General features: G+C 53.6%; 1 protein-coding gene across 1 annotated transcript in view; it reads right to left on the bottom strand.

Annotated features, from left to right (window-relative positions):
* Positions 1-18,752, bottom strand: part of LOC136005925 (hydrocephalus-inducing protein-like) — a gene marked incomplete at its 5' end in the record, with an annotated part of 41,249 nt that overhangs the window by 14,914 nt on the left and 7,583 nt on the right. The window contains 8 exons of the mRNA XM_065663816.1: positions 741-981; positions 2,086-2,324; positions 5,113-5,265; positions 6,638-6,802; positions 7,261-7,396; positions 8,669-8,769; positions 9,352-9,519; positions 18,103-18,296. Coding sequence (XP_065519888.1) covers positions 741-981; positions 2,086-2,324; positions 5,113-5,265; positions 6,638-6,802; positions 7,261-7,396; positions 8,669-8,769; positions 9,352-9,519; positions 18,103-18,296 — 1,397 coding nt within the window. The remainder of the gene's footprint in view (positions 1-740; positions 982-2,085; positions 2,325-5,112; positions 5,266-6,637; positions 6,803-7,260; positions 7,397-8,668; positions 8,770-9,351; positions 9,520-18,102; positions 18,297-18,752) is intronic.

Here is an 18,752-nt window from a genome sequence, read left to right as displayed (position 1 = left end):
AAATGCTTACCGAAAACTGTAGGAACTCATGAAAAAAAAACAAACCAGACTGTATGAAGGGAAACAGGGGATAGAAGGATCAATGCCAGCAAATCCTCCCTTGCAAGTTTAGTGGAAAGGATCCCTGGGAAAACCCCAAACAGACAGCCTGCCTTCCTAGGATGTACTGTGTCCCCCTAGACCTGCCTGTCAAACAAACCTCCCCAGGAAAGAGATGTCTTCAACCTGGCATGAAAACCCTCTACTTAAGCTGGATGCTCTTACATCCAAGACTTTTCCTGATTCCTCCTCATGGTTTCACTTCCCCACATTCCTCCCTTTTTTCCTCTCTCTTCCCTCTGATAGACCACAACAACCCAACTCCTCCTCAGAGCCTAGAGACGTCAGAATCACCTGTGCTGCACGTGCACCACAGGGTCTTGGGCTTCTAACCAGCCTCAAGAGTATGAAGTTCCCGAGACCTAGGGAAGGTGGAAGACCCCTTGTACCTGGCAGGGTACAAGGCCATGCTGGACAGAGCCTGGGGCGACAGTGCCTTCAGGCCATGTTTTGCTACCACCAAGTTGGCTTTATGGTAGCCATGGAACTCAAAAAGCCTCAGCAACTGATGGTGGCGAGCATGGAAAGCAACTGGTGCTGCCACGGTAACTTATGGCAGGAAACCAGGTTCTCAGAAGCACTTGCCCATTTGCTCAGGCAAATGTCAAGGGGCTGCAGAAATGCCCTGATGCAGAACTCACATGGGGGGTGCTGCAGGAGCCTTTCAGCACCACCTCCGCTGTCTGGCCGGGCATCAGCTCCGTCCTCAGTGGCTGAAGCTTCAGCACGGGGCCACAGGAGGAAACCTTGCCCTTGCTCTTACTGATGCGAGGGAGACGCTTGCGCTGCTTAAGTGTGGTGCCACCTTCTGTGGTCCAATAGAGCAGATGGGTGCGTCGTCCTTTGTTTGTCATCTTGAAGCGGTAACAGCAGGGATCCAGGCTAGAGGAGAAGCAGAGACACAAAATGGCAGGGGAGCTGCTATTTGCCACTGGTCACCCAGCTTCAGCACCCTGAGGGCACGACCTGACTGCACACTCGGCTTCACCAAAAGCCAGACCTTGGCTGCCCCTAGGTTTGTCACCATCCAGCAGCTGCTCTGCTGGCACCCTTCCAGCAAGGAAGAGCTTCGTAAAGAGCCGGCCCCACATGCAAGTAGCTGGAGGAACAGCCTCGCTGCCACTCCACCTTCCCCTTGGGAGCTGTTGTTCATGCCTCTGAGGCGTCTCGTAGGGAGCATCCAACCCTCATTGCCCCCAACGTACCACCCTCTGGTGGCGGCTCTGCAGCCGACAGCAATGGCAACAGCTCCAAACTGAGCCCGCGGGCAAAGACATAAAGGGGGGCAGAAGACAACTACATGAATCACACGGACACTGTCCCCTCCATTGTGCAGCCAGCTTGTGGCTGCACTGAGCACAGGAAACTCTGGACAAGCACCAGCCTCCCTGCGATGTCCCTGCGTACGTGGAGGGCTCGTGGGTGCGTATTTTACCTCTCCAAATGGGAGAGGTAAATGGGAGCCAAATGGGAGCCAACTGGGGGATGACACAGGGCAAAGAAATTCTGCTGCTCCTCCAGGGCTCCTGGCCAGAGGGGAAATAAACCAGTGCCATTCATTCAGTCGAGGAGCTGCTAACAAGCTACTGCCCAGGCTTGCTGCTGCTCTGAGATCTTACTCCAGACGGAATGGCAAAGCAAGCAATATCACTGCAGAGAGAAACATGTCTGTACTTGTAAGGCAGCATTTCTCAGCTGGAGGCTTCCAGGACCTGCTCTCTTCCTCCAAATCTTTGTTTGATAAAGTGAGGAGACAAATGGATTATGACTAAAGACAATTCAGCAACAACTTAGCAACTGCTCTCCAGCTCGGTGGCTTTCAGAGTACCTACTGACTTGCAGATGGCCATAAAATGTTTCCAAAGGAAGCCCTGTGGCTTCAGGGAAGCAGAGCCAGGACTGTGAGCACTGAAGAAGCTTGAGGGACTGCAGCAGAACTCCTCCTTGCTGAGCCCATGGGGAAGTGGGAGCTGAGAGATTCCCTACCTGAAGCAGGGCGCCAGGTTGAGCTCCGGGCCAAAGGGTTTGTCAATGACAATCGTGGTGCCAACGCCAACAGCCTGGACGGGGATGACGTAGGCACGACTGTTCTCAATGAACAGCACCACCTCGTCCTTGAATTGCTCCGTGTCATCCAAGTTTGCAGTGACAGCCAGAGACACCTCGGCCTTGGCAGGGATCACTCCCTGACTGGGTCCAACGGTCCAGCACGAGTCTGCACCAGCCTGGAAGACAAACAACACTCATTTAGGACGGAAACCACGGACCTGGCTGCCACCAGCCAAGGCCTGCCCAGGCAACACGTTCACACCGAGCCAGTGGGTGTGAAGATTCCACTGACATTCATGTACAGCTTCTCTGGCTCGTGCTGACACAGGGCAGCTCGCTTGGAAAGGAGCCCTGAGAGCTCCGCTCCAAACGTGAATCTGAGAGTCTGCTCCCTGACAAAGCTCATTTATCAAAGCTTGGCAACAAGCCCGCCAGAAAATTGTACCCCAGAAACTATTCCTGAGGAATGAGGATGGGGGTCTCGACGGAGCCAGACCTTCAACTCCCTGGCGTGACCCAGCACAGCCCTGCTGGGCCCGCCCAGGCCAACAGCCCACGCCAACAGCCCAGGCCAGGGGAGGACGATTTGCATCCTCTCCTCATTCTTTCAGTCAGCATCTGCTCTGGCTCCAAGGGGCAGCACCGTGCACTGCTGAACAGGAGACCTGCCAGGGCCACAAGGCTCTGCCGAGACACATTCCCTTGGGTTTCTAGGTCAGCTTCTGCCTGCCCCCAATCCAGCCTGTGTCTCAGAGACAAGAAACCTCTTGGAGCCACGCTACAAAATACCCCCACTTCCAAGACAAATACCCAACCTCTGATAACATCTCTGCTACTTGCTTATCCTTGAGTGCGCCGCAAAATGATGCCGTAGCTGCATGCACTGCATGCACAAAGACAGTGGCTATTTCTGACCCTATAGCAGCTTCTTGTACTATTGGGCATCAGAGCTCCTGAGTAACCAGTAAGGGCTGGGATCCACCACTTCAGAAGTTCACCACGATAATCAGAATCTTATCCCAGCACAGACGTCCATCGTGAATGAAAGCTTCCACAATCTGGTTACAATGGACACCAGTGTGCAGCTGACGGATGGAGGGAGGGAAGGAGAGAGGGAGGAAGGGACGGATAGCTGCCCCAAGGGATGACTGAGGAGACACCACAATCAGCTCTCTTGAATCTGTTTACAGATGAGTCACTGAAGTGATCTGGTCACTCTGGCCTTGCACAAGTGGCAGAGGAAGCAGAACTCCACGTTACAAATGCAGCTGCACTTGATCAAGCCGTAGCTCTAGCGAGAGCCGTAGCTCTAACAACAGCATTCCCATTCTCAGTCAGGCTGAGTCACTGTCCTCGTAGGGCTGCTCATGAAGAGGAAATAAATCCCGTCCTGCACCAGCTGGCTGCAGAGCCTTGTCCCAGGGGGTTCAGCATTCCCGGTGCGGGGGACCCTCTGTTCTTCTTTTCAAAGCTGCTCCTTATCCACACAAACAGCCAGTGGCAGGAAACAGCCCAAAAGCACCCTGAGCCCTGCAGGAGGCGGAGATCAGAGCCTGAGGCTGGCTACATGCTCCCGCCAACAACCGGCCTCCTCCTGCCTCCTCAGCACCAGCATCTCCTCAGCACAAGCACGGGGACCACTGTGGTTTAGCCTCTGCCCCGAGCACCGTCAACGGGATGTTTTACGGGATCAAGGGGCAGAGCTTGTCTCCATTTGTGCTCCCTGTCCACAGCTCACCCCTCCATGATCGCATCTGCCCTCCCTGCCAGGCTGGGGAGGCCAGGGACACCACTCTGCGCATCGCGGCTCTCCAGGGCACGGCTACGGCTTGCCCAGCTGCTGCCAAGCGCAACATTTAAGAACCAAACTGCTCCTGCTTTGCCTTTGGGAAAAGCTCTCAGCTTGCTTCTAGAAGCACAGCTGTCTTGAAGACTTCTAACCCTCTGTAATTCAGTTGCCAATAGGCACAGCGCAACAGGACATGTTTGCTTTCCCCTGACGAGCAGAGTAACAATTGCTTTGCTTACCAGCAAGTAAGAAAGGGCACTGAAGGAGGCAGCTGCTGAGGGCACTGGGGTGCTTGCTCTTTGCAGAGGTCAAAAGCAGATTTTTATGGTGCGGACAAAGCAAGCTGCCTGCGAATCCCCCACTTTGAGGTTCTATTTAACCCCCAAACGCCTGGAAAAGCAGCAGGAGGGAAATTCAGCCCCCTCCTCCTTGCCCAGGGGGCTGAGCCTGTGCTCTCACACCCTGCTGGATGCCTCATGCGCAGACACAACCAAGTCCCCAGCCACAGGCCTGCGTGAAGCGGCTCCAGAACTTCAACAACCCAGCCTGCAGAAGAACAAACCTCCTCTCAAGCCCCTCACAGACGCCCCTCCGGTGGGGAGCACCCCCCAGACCCAGCACACGAGCCCTTCCTGGCTGCATCAGCCCCTGTCAGAAGACCCCACAACCTCCTTCTGCTCCGCAGCCTGTTCCACCCTGCCGCCTCCAGGAATTAAACAGCCTCTTTCTGCAGCCACATGCTCTACAATGTTACAGAGCACACAGGCTCTGCAGGTACACAACCCTTACAAGTCTGCTTCTGGGCAACAACCCAGCTGGTTTGACCCCCGAGGAGGTGTGAAACCCACTTCACCCTAAGCGCCTTGAGGACAGACCTCTCAGTTCCAAAACAAAGACTCTCACAGCTAAACGCCTTCCACAAAATAAAGGGAGAACTTGCAGAAATGAACTCCTTTCTGCTCAAACATCTCTGCAAACTCTGTTTTACTGACGGGTGCCCCAGCTACAAGTGCCCCCGGAGCCAGGCTCCTCTTGCTGCACTCGGATGGAACATCTGGCTTTCTCTCTCAGACACATCTCAGTGACGTGGAAATGTTGCATAGAAATAAGTGCTCCAGTCACAGGCTGCTATGGGCCACTCACTTGCTCTGGAAAACAGCCCCAGCGACACTTACCATCTTTGCCGAGAAGGATGCGGGGATGACAGACTGATTGGAGAGGTGAAGGGTCCGGGAAGCATCTTGTAGAACTTGGATGCTGCCAAAATTTATCTCACTTGGGTGCACGTGGACAACTGGTCCTTCTCCAGTGCTCAATAAATGGATTTCCTGCTCCAGGAGGCAGGCAGGAAAGAGAAAAAAACAACAGGGAAGGTTTAGAATGACTGGACAGCTCTAAGGGGGCTCGTAGGCTGAGGGAATTCTGACTGTTTGAAGCTGTCAGGGTTGTGAGGCTGAAACAGGAAGGCTGGAGCAAAGGTGGCACCTGGAGTGGTCCCTGCGGATCTGAAAGCCACAAGATCCCATTAGGAGGGGATACAGAACCCCCACCTCCCACGCATGCTTTTCACACCTCCTCCATGCTGTCAGCTCTCCTTCCGCTACTCTGTGCCTACGCCTGCTCCTTGTACTGCTCCATCATGCCATAAACCACCCTCCCTGACTGCTGCGGCTGCACAGCCACACTGCACAGGAACTTCTTCAACCTTCCCAAAGCTTCTCCTGTGAAAACCAGTAGAGGCTGGAAGCAAAGCTCTTCTCAGCAGAGATCATGCAAGTTAGTTGCCTCTCATTTGTGCTTGTGTGCATTCCTGGTATTACTTCTTTATTGCACCAAGACATTCATTATTAATTGCATCATTCGAGCAGTATTTTTTTCTGCTGACAGCCTGAGACCCAAAAGTTTGTTTCTGCAGAAGGGGCACAAACTAGCGGAGGAGGAATGTGGATCCTTTTGCTAAACCCCCTTCTCACATCACTAAAACCAATGAGAATTTATCCAGTCTGGCGGGATTTCCCCAGCTCCAAACACCCCAAGCCTTAACCAGGCTTGTAGTGCCTGAAGAAGGGAGGGCTCGGGGGAGACCTTAAAGCACCTTGCAGTGCCTAAAGGGGCCAACAAGAAACCTTGAGAGGGGCTTTGGATAAGGGCCTGCGGGGACAGAACAGGGAAGGATGGCTCTAATTTGACGGGGGGGGGGGGGTGGTGATCAATATGGGATCCTGGGAAGAAGCTCTTCCCTGTGAGGGGTGGTGAGGCTCTGGCACAGGTTGCCAAGAGGAGCTATGGCTGGCACAGGCTGCCCAGAGGAGCTATGGCTGCCCCATCCGTGGCACTGTTCAAGGCCAGCTTGGATGTGGCTACCAGCTCCCGAAGCTGCACTCAAGCCATAAGGCAGACCTAGAGGAAATGACACCCAGAAACTCCCATTTGTGCAGGCAACACCCAGCCAGGTTTTGACCAGCATTTGCGGGCTGCGAGCAGCAGCCGAGCACGAGCGCAGCGCCTTGAGGATGGATTGACCGGGCACAGGGTCACTCAGTCCCATGTCTTCTCCAGGCATTAGTGTTGCTTATGCCACGAATGCCTTCTTTCCTTGTAGACAACAGCCATAGATCATTTTCCCTGGAAGAACCCCTGTACGCTCTACATCCCACCAAGATGAGAGGCACAAAGGCACACGTCTGCCCCAGCACTCACCAGTGGGGATTCTTTACTCCCAAACACCGCAACACGAGCAACGGTGTCCTGCTTTCCCGTCACCTGGACTTCCAGTGTGAACGGGATCTCCACCGAGCTCTGAGGCTGAATAATCCCACGGGGCTCAGGGCTGGAGTACCACACAGCAGCAGTATCCTTGTTCTCCTATAAGGGACAGAACCAAACACGGCTTCAGACTGACCTTTGAGGAAACTTTCAACTCTTTAACATCTACCACAACGCCAACTCACACACGTGTCTAAAAATGCCTAGGAGAAAGCAGAAAGGCACAACTCAAGATGCAAGACATGTATGGGTTCAGCATCCCGAGGGGGGCCAACAGCTGCTGCCTCCACAACCCCCCGTCCCGTGCTGGCAGCCTCCTTGCAGCAGCTTTTCACAACCCTACAAGTTCTCCCGCATTGAAAGCATCCCGAAGGCTAGAATATAATCTGCTTCCTGGAGAGTTTAAGCTGCTTCCTGGAGTTGATATTCAGGTAGCTTCCTGTTCCCAGCAAACCTTTAGGGTTGAATACAAACCAGCAACATCTTAACCAAACCCGTTTTTCCCCTAACAAACCCCTAGGTGACATTGGAGGCAGGAGGCGGATGCGATGCCAAACCTGAGGAAGAGCCCAGTAGCAGCCTGGAAGGTTGCTGTCGTTCACAAGGGTCAGCATCTGCTGGTAAGGGACTTTGAGAGAGCATCGTCCAAAGGTCAGAGCCGGGTGGAGCACTCGCAGCGGGGGAATTACACATCTAGGCAGAGAGATGAGCAAAAGGGAATTAGATTCTGACACAGCGTTGCTTACTTGTTTACTTCTCAATGAGCACCAAATGGAGCACGACCCAATTGTCACCGTCAAATAGTCATTTGATACGCCTACAGTGAGAAACAGCCTTCAACTTCTTTTTACCCAACAACCTCTTGCAAAAGAGGGGCAGACCCTGAGTCTCAGCATCACAAAAGCTGCTCAGTGCCCAGGCAGAGCACGGTGCCCTGTCCCAGGTCAGCTTTGCCCCTCCTTTGCCCCAGGAGGCTCGCAAGGACCCTCTCAATGGCCCCAGCGAGGTGTGAGCTCTGAGGGAGCTTTCCCACCGAGGAGCAGCGCTCGCCAAGGCTCCAGGAACACCAGACTCCAGTGTCTCAGGGAAAACACCGCTGTGTCCCTGCCTGAAATCCAGCCCTTTACCCCAGCAACGCAGGGTGCAGGCCACCACCTGCCCTGCGCCGTGAGCGATAACCCTCTCCCAGGCCCTGTGGCTGCCTTGCTCCTTTCCCCACGGGTCCGCACGCCAGCTGCTCCCATTTGCACTTGTTCTACACAACTGCAGCCCAGGCACTGACTGCACAACTCTGCTCGGGAGAGGGAACAGCACCGGTGAAATGCATCCCTCTTGCCGTTGAACTGACGCCCACCGCAGCACAACAGGCCTGAATGTGGCTGAAGCAAGAACAACTTTGAGCTTAACTCCGAGAACATCAATGCTCAGCAGAGCCAGACGGAAGCACAAAAACCTGAGCTCACCTTCCACACCAAGGACTACTTTGTCTGTCACAAGATCTCGCCTTTACTTTTCCCTCACCAGTCCTGCCCTAAGCCCCTTGCCCGTCTGCACGGCCCCTCCTTAACTGAGGCAGACAACAGCTTGCAGCAGCTGCTTGCTGTGGCCCAAACCAGTCCTGGATTCTGGCCACAACCCAGCACAAGTCCAACACTTGCAGGAAGGAGGAGAGGCGGCCCTTTGGAAACATTACACCTCAAGCCCCCAGAGCAGGCCGATAAGGAATATAATCACAGTTTCCTGTAGGAGAAGGCCCTGGGCCGTGCCTGTGCCTGAGCACAAGTGCTGCTCATCATGGACTGCTTTCCATGCGCTGCTGTTCTCCTGTCTAGCTGGGCAGAACTAGCTCATTGAGCAATGCTCCTCGTTTGGAGCTGGAGCCAGCCAGCTCTACGCAAGGCAGCACCACTTGCTTCTGGCAGATGCATAGGGAAAGAAGAGGGGCTGCAAGGGAAGCGTTGGTACCTGGCTCTGACGGGCAGTGATAACACCTCTCTGCCAACACCATCCACATCAGCCACCAGGGCCAGCTTGTATCTCTTCACGGTGTTGGAGCACAGGGTGACCTGGAAGACAAGAGCATCAAATACTTCATCACTCCCAAAACCCATCGGCCATATGCAGTGCCCTCCACATCTCCTTCCACAGCAAGGAAAGGGAGGATTTAGTAGATATGAGGAAGATGAGGTATCAGGAAGAAGTTCTTCCTTGTGCAGGGGCTGAGGCCCTGGCACCGGTTGCCCAGAGAAGCTGTGGCTGCCCCATCCCTGGCGGTGTTCAAGGCCAGTTTGGATGTGGCTTGGAGCAGCCTCGTCTGGTGGAAGGTGTCCCTGCCCATGGCAGGGGGCTGGAACTGGATGAGCTGTAAGGTCCCTTCCAACCCAAAACAGGCTAGGATTCTGTGATGTTTGCCTTTAATTCTTCTGCTGGTTCATGTGTAGAGCACAGTCTCTGGCAGTAACAGAAGTCTTTGGACAATACCTGAATTACTGAATGCGCTTTGCGTTGCCAGGGCAGATGTAGAGCCCAACACTAGTGCCCAACTCTTACTCGCAGGATGCTCAGAGCCAGCAGTGCTAAAGCCCCCTCAATGCCACCGAAGCTCCAGCTCCACCTCTGAAGCACACAGGGCTGGACTCTTCGCGTACCTGGATATCCAAGTGTCCCTTGGCGCAGATGGTCCCTGTGCAGGGCCTGATAGTAAATTCAGCTGGCTTCTTGGCACCTGGGGCTCGCTTTCTCCACGACGGACCAGTGCTGTCTGACACCTGAGCAAAACTGGTCACGCTGGGTGCTCCCGAGCCGTCCCCAGGAATGCGAAGGTTGAAGTTGAAGGGCACCGAGGAAGTGTTAGTGAGGCGGCAGCACAGGGTGCGAGGAAAGCCTGGGAAAAGGACACAACAGGAGTTTATTATCCCGTGACTCCTGGGGTGGACATCCTGCGGTGATAAAAAACTGCGCTTGGAGTTTGCCTCCTTTCAATGGCAATTACAGCTGATTGAGAAGCTCTGTGGGGAAGTCGTCGTCAATGACGGTCCCTTTTACGCTTGTCACACAGAAATGCCACTCTGACACAAGTGTCTCTAACTGTGAGGAGCTCTCACCTCCCCCAGACCAGCACCAATTCCTTCTCAACCATGACGGTGCATCCAGAACATTTACTCTCAAAAGTCAGTCCAGAAAAGTCCCTGTGAACTCCACAAACACTCCCACAGTTTTCGAGAGATAAAAGCAGTATGTTGTCATCAAAGAGATGATCCAGGAAAGGAAAGGAAAGATGAAATTGGCAGCCACAGCATGATGCAGAGCACTCTGAAGCAGTTTCTCCAGACAGGAACCTCGGTGCATCTCCTGGTTTGGGACAATCGAGACTGAGCCTGTGGCAGCTCACGGCCCACTTCACTGGAGGCAAACCTGATGCTTGCTCAAGAACAAGCAGGACCTGTGTCTCACCCTCCCGAAGGAGTGGGGACAAACGGCCATGCTGCACACCGCCTTTCATTACCCCACAAAGGCTGACATGGCTTCAGCTTTGGTACTTGCTTTCCATAATGGAAGCCACTGACACAATCGCAGCTGATCTGGGGGGTTGAGTTCACATTTAAACTTGAGACCATCTCAGTGAGAAGTCCTTTGCGAGACTGAGGTGGAGAACCAGAATCTGCATCTCAGTGGAGAAGCTCTGGGTGCACAGCCGCCAGCTGCGTCAGCAGAGCTGGGCTTTTGGTGGGGAAGGAGGAGCCCATGTCTGAAGACATGGGCGCCCAATGCGGAGCTACTGCTTGGCCATGTTACCTGGGAGCTGACAACGAGTTGGCCTCACAGCACTAATTGATTTCTCACGCTAATGGTCAGGTGGGTAAATGGTGCCCTTGCCTCACAACAGCAAAATTCACCCAGGGCACCTACAACTTGCCTTCAACTCCCTTCTCCAGTTGGCCGCGGACAAGAAAAACTTTCACAGTCATTCTGTTGCTGGGGACTGGCAGATTGGGGCTGGACTGACTGTGAAGGACACCAGAGAACACTGACTTTCTACTCCCTCCGTTCTATTTGAACCATTCAATTGGCTCTGTGCCATTCTGTCTGGGTCTGTTTGATCTCATGATGGCAAAATACTGCCTAGCAGCTGGCAGTCCTGGTTTTGACATGCTGAAGGCGGCTATGGAGGAACACAAGTGACAATGCTGTCCTGGACAAGTGCTCCATCTGGGTAAGGCTCAGACCTCCCACCCTGCAGCCCAAGCCCAGGGCACACTCACCAAAGGAGACTTCACCGAAGCGGAGGGACGATACATTGAAATGAAACGCCGGCCCAGTGACACAGCCACTGTGAGGACAAAGGCAGAGGAGACATGGCCTCGGTTAAAGAGAACTGCAAAGCCTTCAGCTTTCCTTACCGTTCCGGTGGGTAAAAGCCAGCCTGAGAACCTCAGGGGGTTTCACATCAAGCCCTCACCCTCATGCTCAGCACAGCATCCAGGTGGACGGGAGGCAGCCAAAGCAAAGCGGTCAGCAGCCCATAGCTGCTTGTGGGGCTTGGGGCACAGTGTCATGCAGGGTATGCCCCCAGGTTGTTGATGGCCTGAGGAAGGACACCAAACAAGTGATGGCTGCGTGCCTCAGTTTCCCCATCTGTAATGTGTTGGACACAGGGGTGTCCCCAGTAAAGCACACTCAATGTAACTACCCTTCCCAGCCACAGCTTTCCTGCTTTGGCATTTCTTAGCTGGAACCGCTCTTCCCATGGAGTACAGGAACACCTTGCTCAGAAGATCTTGATCCACGCAATCGTTATGGGGGCAGGACTTTGAGACACGAAGCCGGGGGAGCCCCAGACATCCCTTGACAAGAGCCGCAACAGCTCAACAGAGCGGACAGTTGAATCTTGGAGGAAAATATCAGCCAACCACCAGGGCACCAGCTGACCCATCCAAGAGCAACACGTCTTAAACCACCCAACACAGAATCGTCAAATCATCTACGCTGGAAAAGACCTTTAAGATCATCAAGTCCAACTGTCACCCCAGCGCTGCCAAGCCCACCACTAATCCGTGTCACTAAGGGCCTCGTCTACACGGTTTGGGAACACTTCCAGAGATGGTGACTCCACCACTGCCCGGGGCAGTCTCTTCTGACCACCCTTTCGGGGAGAAACTGTTCCTAACATCAAATCTAAATCTGCCCTGCACACACTGAGGCCGTTTCCTCTTGTCCTTTCCCTTGTTACTTGGGAGAAGAGACCAGCCACCTCCTGGCTCCATCCTCCTTTCAAGTAGTTGCAGGCATAACGGAACCTGAACACACCGCATCTCCTCACCTGCCCTTAAATTCAGCAGACTTGAAGGCTCCAAACTCCAGGACTCACCAACATCCACCTGAATCACCACGTGAAGCTGCACAACACCCATTAATTTATTTCATGGTTGATGCCAACCAATGCCAGCTCTGCCTCTCAGCTCAAAATCAAGGACCACAGCAAATGGTGTGTTCAACCCAACCTATTCCATGGCTCCCTCTTGCTGACAATTCCACTTCACTTGCTGCTGCGGTCGCAAGGAGTCAGCATCAAACTGGAGTCAAGGTTAGTGTGGGCTCCTAGTGTGGGGATGCCAGGATGAGAGCCAAGATCAAGACCTCAGACAAGCCTTTTCTTTCTCAATGAGGTAGGTGGGAGATGACAACCCAGAGAGAGCTACAGATGTGGCCGCCAAGCTCTTAGAACCCTCCTCACCTCACAGTCAGCGTCAGAGGCTCAGGGGATCCCTTCACATTGAACTGGAATTCCTCTGTGAACTGCCCCACGACACTGGCATTGAAGGAGATCCAGATGGCCTGATGATCAAAAGGCAAAAGCATGCCCTCCCGGGGGCCAAAGGTGAAGCAGGAGCCCAGAGCTCTCTCCGGAGGGACCACGCTGAAGGGCGTCTCAGTAACTCCTCTGTTGAGCAGGAACACCTGCAGCAGCAGCGAGAAGGCAACATGGAAATACATGAGGAATCCTCTTTGCTTACAGAAGGCTCACTTCTTTTCTAGTTTAGCAATTAACATCTGTAAAAGGCAGAAGATGCTGAGCGCTGCTGCCAAATACAACAGGACGAGTTCTGCCTCGGGGTTTTTTTCCATGCAAAGCAGGGATAACTTCACACAAACAGAGCCACTCTGGGCTTATTCCCCTGACACAGAGCACTCCACTTGACCTGCAGTGCCAAGCGCCTGCTCAGCACCACCAAGTTGATTCAGACCCATCCCACAGCTCCACGAGGCTCGCTGCTGCCCGGGAGCCATCCGGATCCACCCCATGCCCTGCGCCCCGTCCTGCTCACCCTGTAGCTGTGGCTTGAGCCAACAGTCACCTCCCCGATGCTCAGCTGGTCACAGCTGAGTTGGACCTGGGGCCCGACGCCTTCCCCGCTGATGCACAGGGGCAGCCTGGTCTCACAGCCTGTGGAGGGAAATCTCTGTGAGTGCAATTTCCTCTGCTACGCGGCACTTTCCAGGTTGTCTCAGTGCTGCTGCCGGTCCCTGGGCTGGATGGAACCAGCTCTAGATGCTCCAGGAGAAGATACGGGACCCATCTCGTCCCTCAGGACATACGCCTTGGGGCTGCTTTCTCATTTCTAACCAACCCCCTGGGCCGGTGTCTCAGAGAACCACAGAATGGTTTGCGTTGGAAAGGACCTTAAGATCACCCAGTTCCAACCCCTTGCCATGGACAGGGACACCTTCCACTAGAGCAGCTTGCTTCAAGTCCCTTCCAGCCTGAACTTGAACATTGCCACGGGTGGAGCAACTTCCTTGGGCAGCCTCTTCCAGTGCCTCACCACTCTCACAGGAAAGAATTTCTTCTGTATATCTAAACTAAATCTCCCCTGTTTAAGCTCGAACCCATCAGCCCTTGTCTTATCTCTCCAGTCCCCGATGAAGGCTCTCTCTCCAGTCATGGGAAACCAGCCTTCTCACTGAGCAGATCACATAAGCCATAAATGTACTGCTAACGTGCACATCCCTTGGTGCAAAGGCAACCGAGACCTCAAGGCTTACAGCTAAACTCCAAGGTGGGTCCTTTCCCTTACATTTGCTAGAGATGACAGAGCACAAGATCTTCAGTCTGAAGGCTGCTCTCAGCCACTGAAGCAGCCTAAGGTGCCTGAATCCTGGCTCAAATTTTGGATGAGCTCTCACTGCCATCCCAGCCTACTCTGCACACAAAGTGAGCAGCACGAGAAGGAGGAGAGAGCCACGCCACAAAGACTCATCTTGGAGGTAACTGGTCTACAGAGGCCTGGTGCTCCTTCACTAAAGCTGTGTTGCAAATGCTGGCAAAGCCATGGCGGGAAAGCTTATTCCTTCACTGCTTGGTCACTTCTGGGATCAGGAAGGCAGAGCCAGGCATCCTGAGCCCTGGCCTCCGACAGGAGACCACAGGGAACCACGGGGACAGCGGCGTGTGCCAGCACTGCCCTGTTGAGCCCTCCAGAACTACATGAGGTCCGAGTGGGCTGGAAGAGTGTTTCTACCTCCTCTGTGGGAACAGGAGCAGGAGGAAAGAGCTGTACCTGAGATGTCACAGTAGACTGTCTCTTGGTAGACTCTGGCTTCTTCGGGCTTAAAGATCACATTGATTTCAAGGGAAGAATTGGGCAAGACATCTCCCTCCTGAAACAGAAGTGACAGCAAACCATTTATCTTCAAACATCACATTCTTGTTTCCACTGCAGCCCTGGAAGCCTTTATTTAGAGCATCAGCAAAGAGCAAGGAGCAAGCAACGCTTGCCAACAGAATTTACAGGAGAGCTTGGAAGCAGCAGCTTCCCAAGTCCCTCGCCTTTACTGGCACCCAGAAGGGGCATTTTGTTCCCCTCAGAAGAGACTGAGCTCTTGCTCGCGGATTTAAGTCTGGGCCACGCTACCAGTTTCTGCAACTCTCTGCTGCTCTCGCAGACAATCCTGGCACTGGTGCTCAGTCCCAGGAAGCCCTGCCACACATTTCAGGAGGCATCCCTGGTTTCTATAGGCTCTCACTTCCTGCAACTGGTTTAAGGAAAGGCACCTCTCAGCCTTACATGGGCTGCAGGAGCAACCAAGAAGAGAACAGCAGCCCCTTCCTCGGAAAACAAAATAGAAAAAATAAACTACTTTCACCCACTGTAAAAGAAAGAAGAGGTTGGGATTATTCCAGGGTTTACTCCAAGACGAGAAGGGATGCTGCGCTGCTCAGACAGCAGCCATTCTTCATCTCAAGACCATGCAAATACTCAGAAGGCAGGCTCTGGCTGATTGAAGGCCATGGGGTTTTTGCTGGCATCACCAGGAAAGTGAGCAGTTTTCTCTACCTATCTGCAGTAGAACTCAAAAAGCCCGTTTAAACCTGCCAGCCTCGTGTCCAGGCTCACAGACGACACTGGAAGGGAGACTCAGACGTGGTATAAATCCAGGTTTTAGGAAGGGATTGCTGTGCTTGGGCTCAATTTGGCCTCCTTTCCACCCAGGACCATTGCATTCTGCAGGTCAGTATGTGAACTAACAGTGCACCAGTGTCCTTTCTTCAGCCCCGCGCGCTACGTGGGAATGTGTCCTTACGGAGAATAACTGATACCGCTGAACACTGTGAGGACACTCATGAAGTGCCCTTAATTCACAGCCCTTGCAGCAGAGCCCAGCCTGGGGTCGGCTCTTGCTGCTGTTCAGAAATGCTTTTTGCAATAAGTGCCCCTAGCCTCACCAGAAACCGGATGTCTCCTCTCTTGGCACATCAAGCAGCTGATGTGGGATCTGCCAAGGGACCTCCTTCAGAGATGAGAAGGAGGAGGAGCAGCAGGAAGGGAGGTTCTCAGCCATCACTTACCATGGGCACAATGGTGAAAATATCACTGCAGAAAGGCATGGAGCCTCCCTGCACCTCTGTCCCCTGGTTCTGGGAGCTGCAGATGGGAAGGGAAGGGTGTTCTCTGAGAGGGGGGACCAGCCCGTGCTCCGTAGGAACATCAACCAGCTTGTCCTCTTCCAGCCTCTGCAGCCTGTGCCATGGGAGAGACGAACCAAGCAGATAATTGAATAAGCAGCAGATTTGCAAAGCCTGTCGTGTCAGTGCACGAGCAGCAAAGCACTCGGCGAGGAAGAGCAGCAGCTCAGCACAGGGCTGACCCTGAGACACAGGCTCCCACATGGATCCCATTACTGCCGTTCTTCCCAGCACAGCAAGGAGTTTTACTCCTCACTGACGAGCTAACAAGAGGTTTCTTAAAGCTGGCAGCCCTCAAGAAAAAGCCTCCTGCATTGGGAGGGGAGAAGCAACTGGCTTTCAGCTGCTCGTTACCAGCATCACACTTTTCCCCTTCCCTTTTGCACCCACAGGGGTGAGGAGACAGTATCTGCACTGCCTTCCACCAGAGGATCCCGGTGCACTTCCAAAGCAAAGCAACGGATTTGGGCATCCCATCACTTCAGTGACACAAATGGGTTTCTGAGCATGAAAACAGAGGTGCCAAGAGACGAAGGGACTCTGCCCAGCATCACCTAGTAAAGAAGTCAGGACCAGCATCTCTGAATGCAAACCCTACGTGGAATCTTGAACCACCTCATCTTTTCCCTCGTTTTGGCCTCCACTGCAGAGCTGTGATGCACTTGACCTCTCCCTTTATTGGCGGCTGCAGCAGAAATCATTCTAGTGTTTAAAGACCACAAGCGGGAGATGAAAGGGGAGCCCTGCTGCAGAGCGGTTGCTCCTTGCTGGCACACTGCTGTCCCCCCTTCACGCTCCAGTCCCCTGGCCATGAAGAACCAGCGGGTGACAGCACTGGGGGACCAGGGGAAAGCTCCACGTGCAGCAAATCGAGGCAACGCCGTGTGAACGATCATCACCCAGCTAAATCCAAACGCAAAGAGAAGGGAAACAGGCAAGGACGTTACTTGCTGCACACACACTGAGCCTCGCGCACATGCTGTGCATGAGGAGGGCTTCCACACACTGGCATGAGCAGCCCTCAACTCAAGCTCCGTCAGCAGGCCAGAATCACATCCCTAAAAGCGCTGCAGGAGGGACACCTTCTTTTGGGGTCACATCCCAACACAGGCTCCTGCACTGCCTCCTCTCAGGAAAAGGCCCTCTCTCCTCTGAGATCTCAAAAGCTTCTCTGACAGCAGGACGGTGGCCTTGGACCATCCCCAAAACTACGAGTAAGGAGGAACCAAGCGTCGTGCTCAGAGTCAAGGACAGAGACTGGCACGACAGCAAGTCTCATACGTAAAAAATCAGGTTGAAGTGAACTCTGGGGAAAGCTGGTGGCTTCTGAGGGGACAGAGGATCACCCAGGGTCCAGTCCGAGACAGGCAGGTGGGGAGAGATGCTAAAGAAATGGTCCAGGGAAGAATCAAGGCAAGCTCACGAGATTTTCTTTTAACTCAGTGCGTTTGCACAGAACTCACACACTGTGTCATTAAAAACAGACAACAGTGGAAAACTAGCTCTGGCCTTTGAGGCATTTCTGACCTAATTACGCTGAACTTGATGTGCTCAAAGCCCTTGAAAAGTGCTGCAGTTCAAGGCAGTTTCCTGATCAGCTCTGGGTTCAGACTAACTCCTGTATATCTGCACCCATCTGAGCCTGAGAAGTCGCACAAGGATTGCCCAAGTCACATAAGCTTTAAAGTGTCATTTCCAGTTCATCCCCCCAGGCTGTGAGTGTTTCTCTGCTGCCTGAAATGGCAATTTCAAAGCTTCGCCAGAGACACCCTTGGAAGAACCTGCCCCATCTCTCACCACCACGACAACACAGGTTGCTGAAGCCCAAAAGCACTTCCAAGTCCTGGCTGCCCTCCCTTCCCCGCAGAGCCCTCCACATCTGCCCAGCCTATGAGGAAGGGGAGAAACACCTCGTTGGGCCAGAAACCAGGACACTGAAAGGCAATTCCCCAGCCTACGGCAGGACGGCCTCCACCTTCTGGGCCAACCAAGCACTCTACCCTGCCTGTGACTGGAAAAGGAGCCTGCCAGCTTATCAAAGAAGAAACTGCTAGAGTATCACAATAGCTGTGCCACCTGCAGCTCTTCAGGGCTACTGCTCAGTGCAGTCCCAGGTACCGAGTGCTGACACCTTCCTCAGCCTCATGGACCCTCCGTAGTGCACGGATCTCTGAACTCAATAGTTTGCCGCTCCCAAACGTGAGTTTGCCCTCTCAGGCAATCCAGTGATTGCACTCAACCTTCTCTCCCCCAAACATCATCCTCAGCTGTAGCACGGCTGGGACCGCAATGGCAAGGGTTAAGCTCCACGCTGTGCATGGGTTTACGTGCCCTAATCCGTTCAAAAGCCCCAACAGCCCTCTGAGACCGTGTGTTAGTTTTCCCCTGGGGCATCTATCTTTCTGAGACGAATCTCTCAAACAAACCTCAGCTTCTGCCGCTCCTCCTCTTCCAGATCAACAAAACGCTTCCACTGGAAGTGGGCCGTGATGGCACTCTGATTGTGGATGACCAGGGATCTTAGCTTTGACAGCGTGACAGAAGTCTTCTCAACTGTCAAGGAGCTCTTGTCAAGCCTGATGTTGACATTTACAGCTGTTCCACAAAGGCTTTTGTGAACATCTTCACCTGGAACAAAGCAAAAGCAAGTCTCGCCTCATCTCACTTGCTGACGGAAGTACAAGGAACAGAGCAATCTGCAGGCAACAGAAGAAAGAGCTGCAGTTTTGAGCTGCATAAGCAGTTCCCCGGATCAGGACACTTAGCATATCCTGACAGCTGCACATGCTACAGCATGAGGATGTCCTGGCACCACCTTAGGCACCTTATTTTGGGGGTCGTTCGTGGAGATGTATCTTTTCAGATGTGCCCGGGTGCCCTTTGGGCTGCCATCCCACTCAGGTCACAGGGAATTCTACATCCAAGTCACTCAGGGACGCTGAGGAGCGCCACCTCAGCCATGCCTTGCCCAGGGTCTCCTGCAGGCAGGAGATGCCCCCAGTGTCGTGTCATCCTCATCTCCTGGTCTTGAAATACTGGGCATAGCTCTGATGTCAGAACCCAAGCGGGAGCATTTGAAATGCA

The sequence above is a fragment of the Lathamus discolor genome, chromosome Z, assembly GCF_037157495.1.
Source record: "Lathamus discolor isolate bLatDis1 chromosome Z, bLatDis1.hap1, whole genome shotgun sequence".
Lineage (NCBI taxonomy): Eukaryota > Metazoa > Chordata > Aves > Psittaciformes > Psittacidae > Lathamus > Lathamus discolor.
Note: the sequence above shows the minus strand (reverse complement) of the source record. Positions and strands in the feature narration are given on the sequence as shown.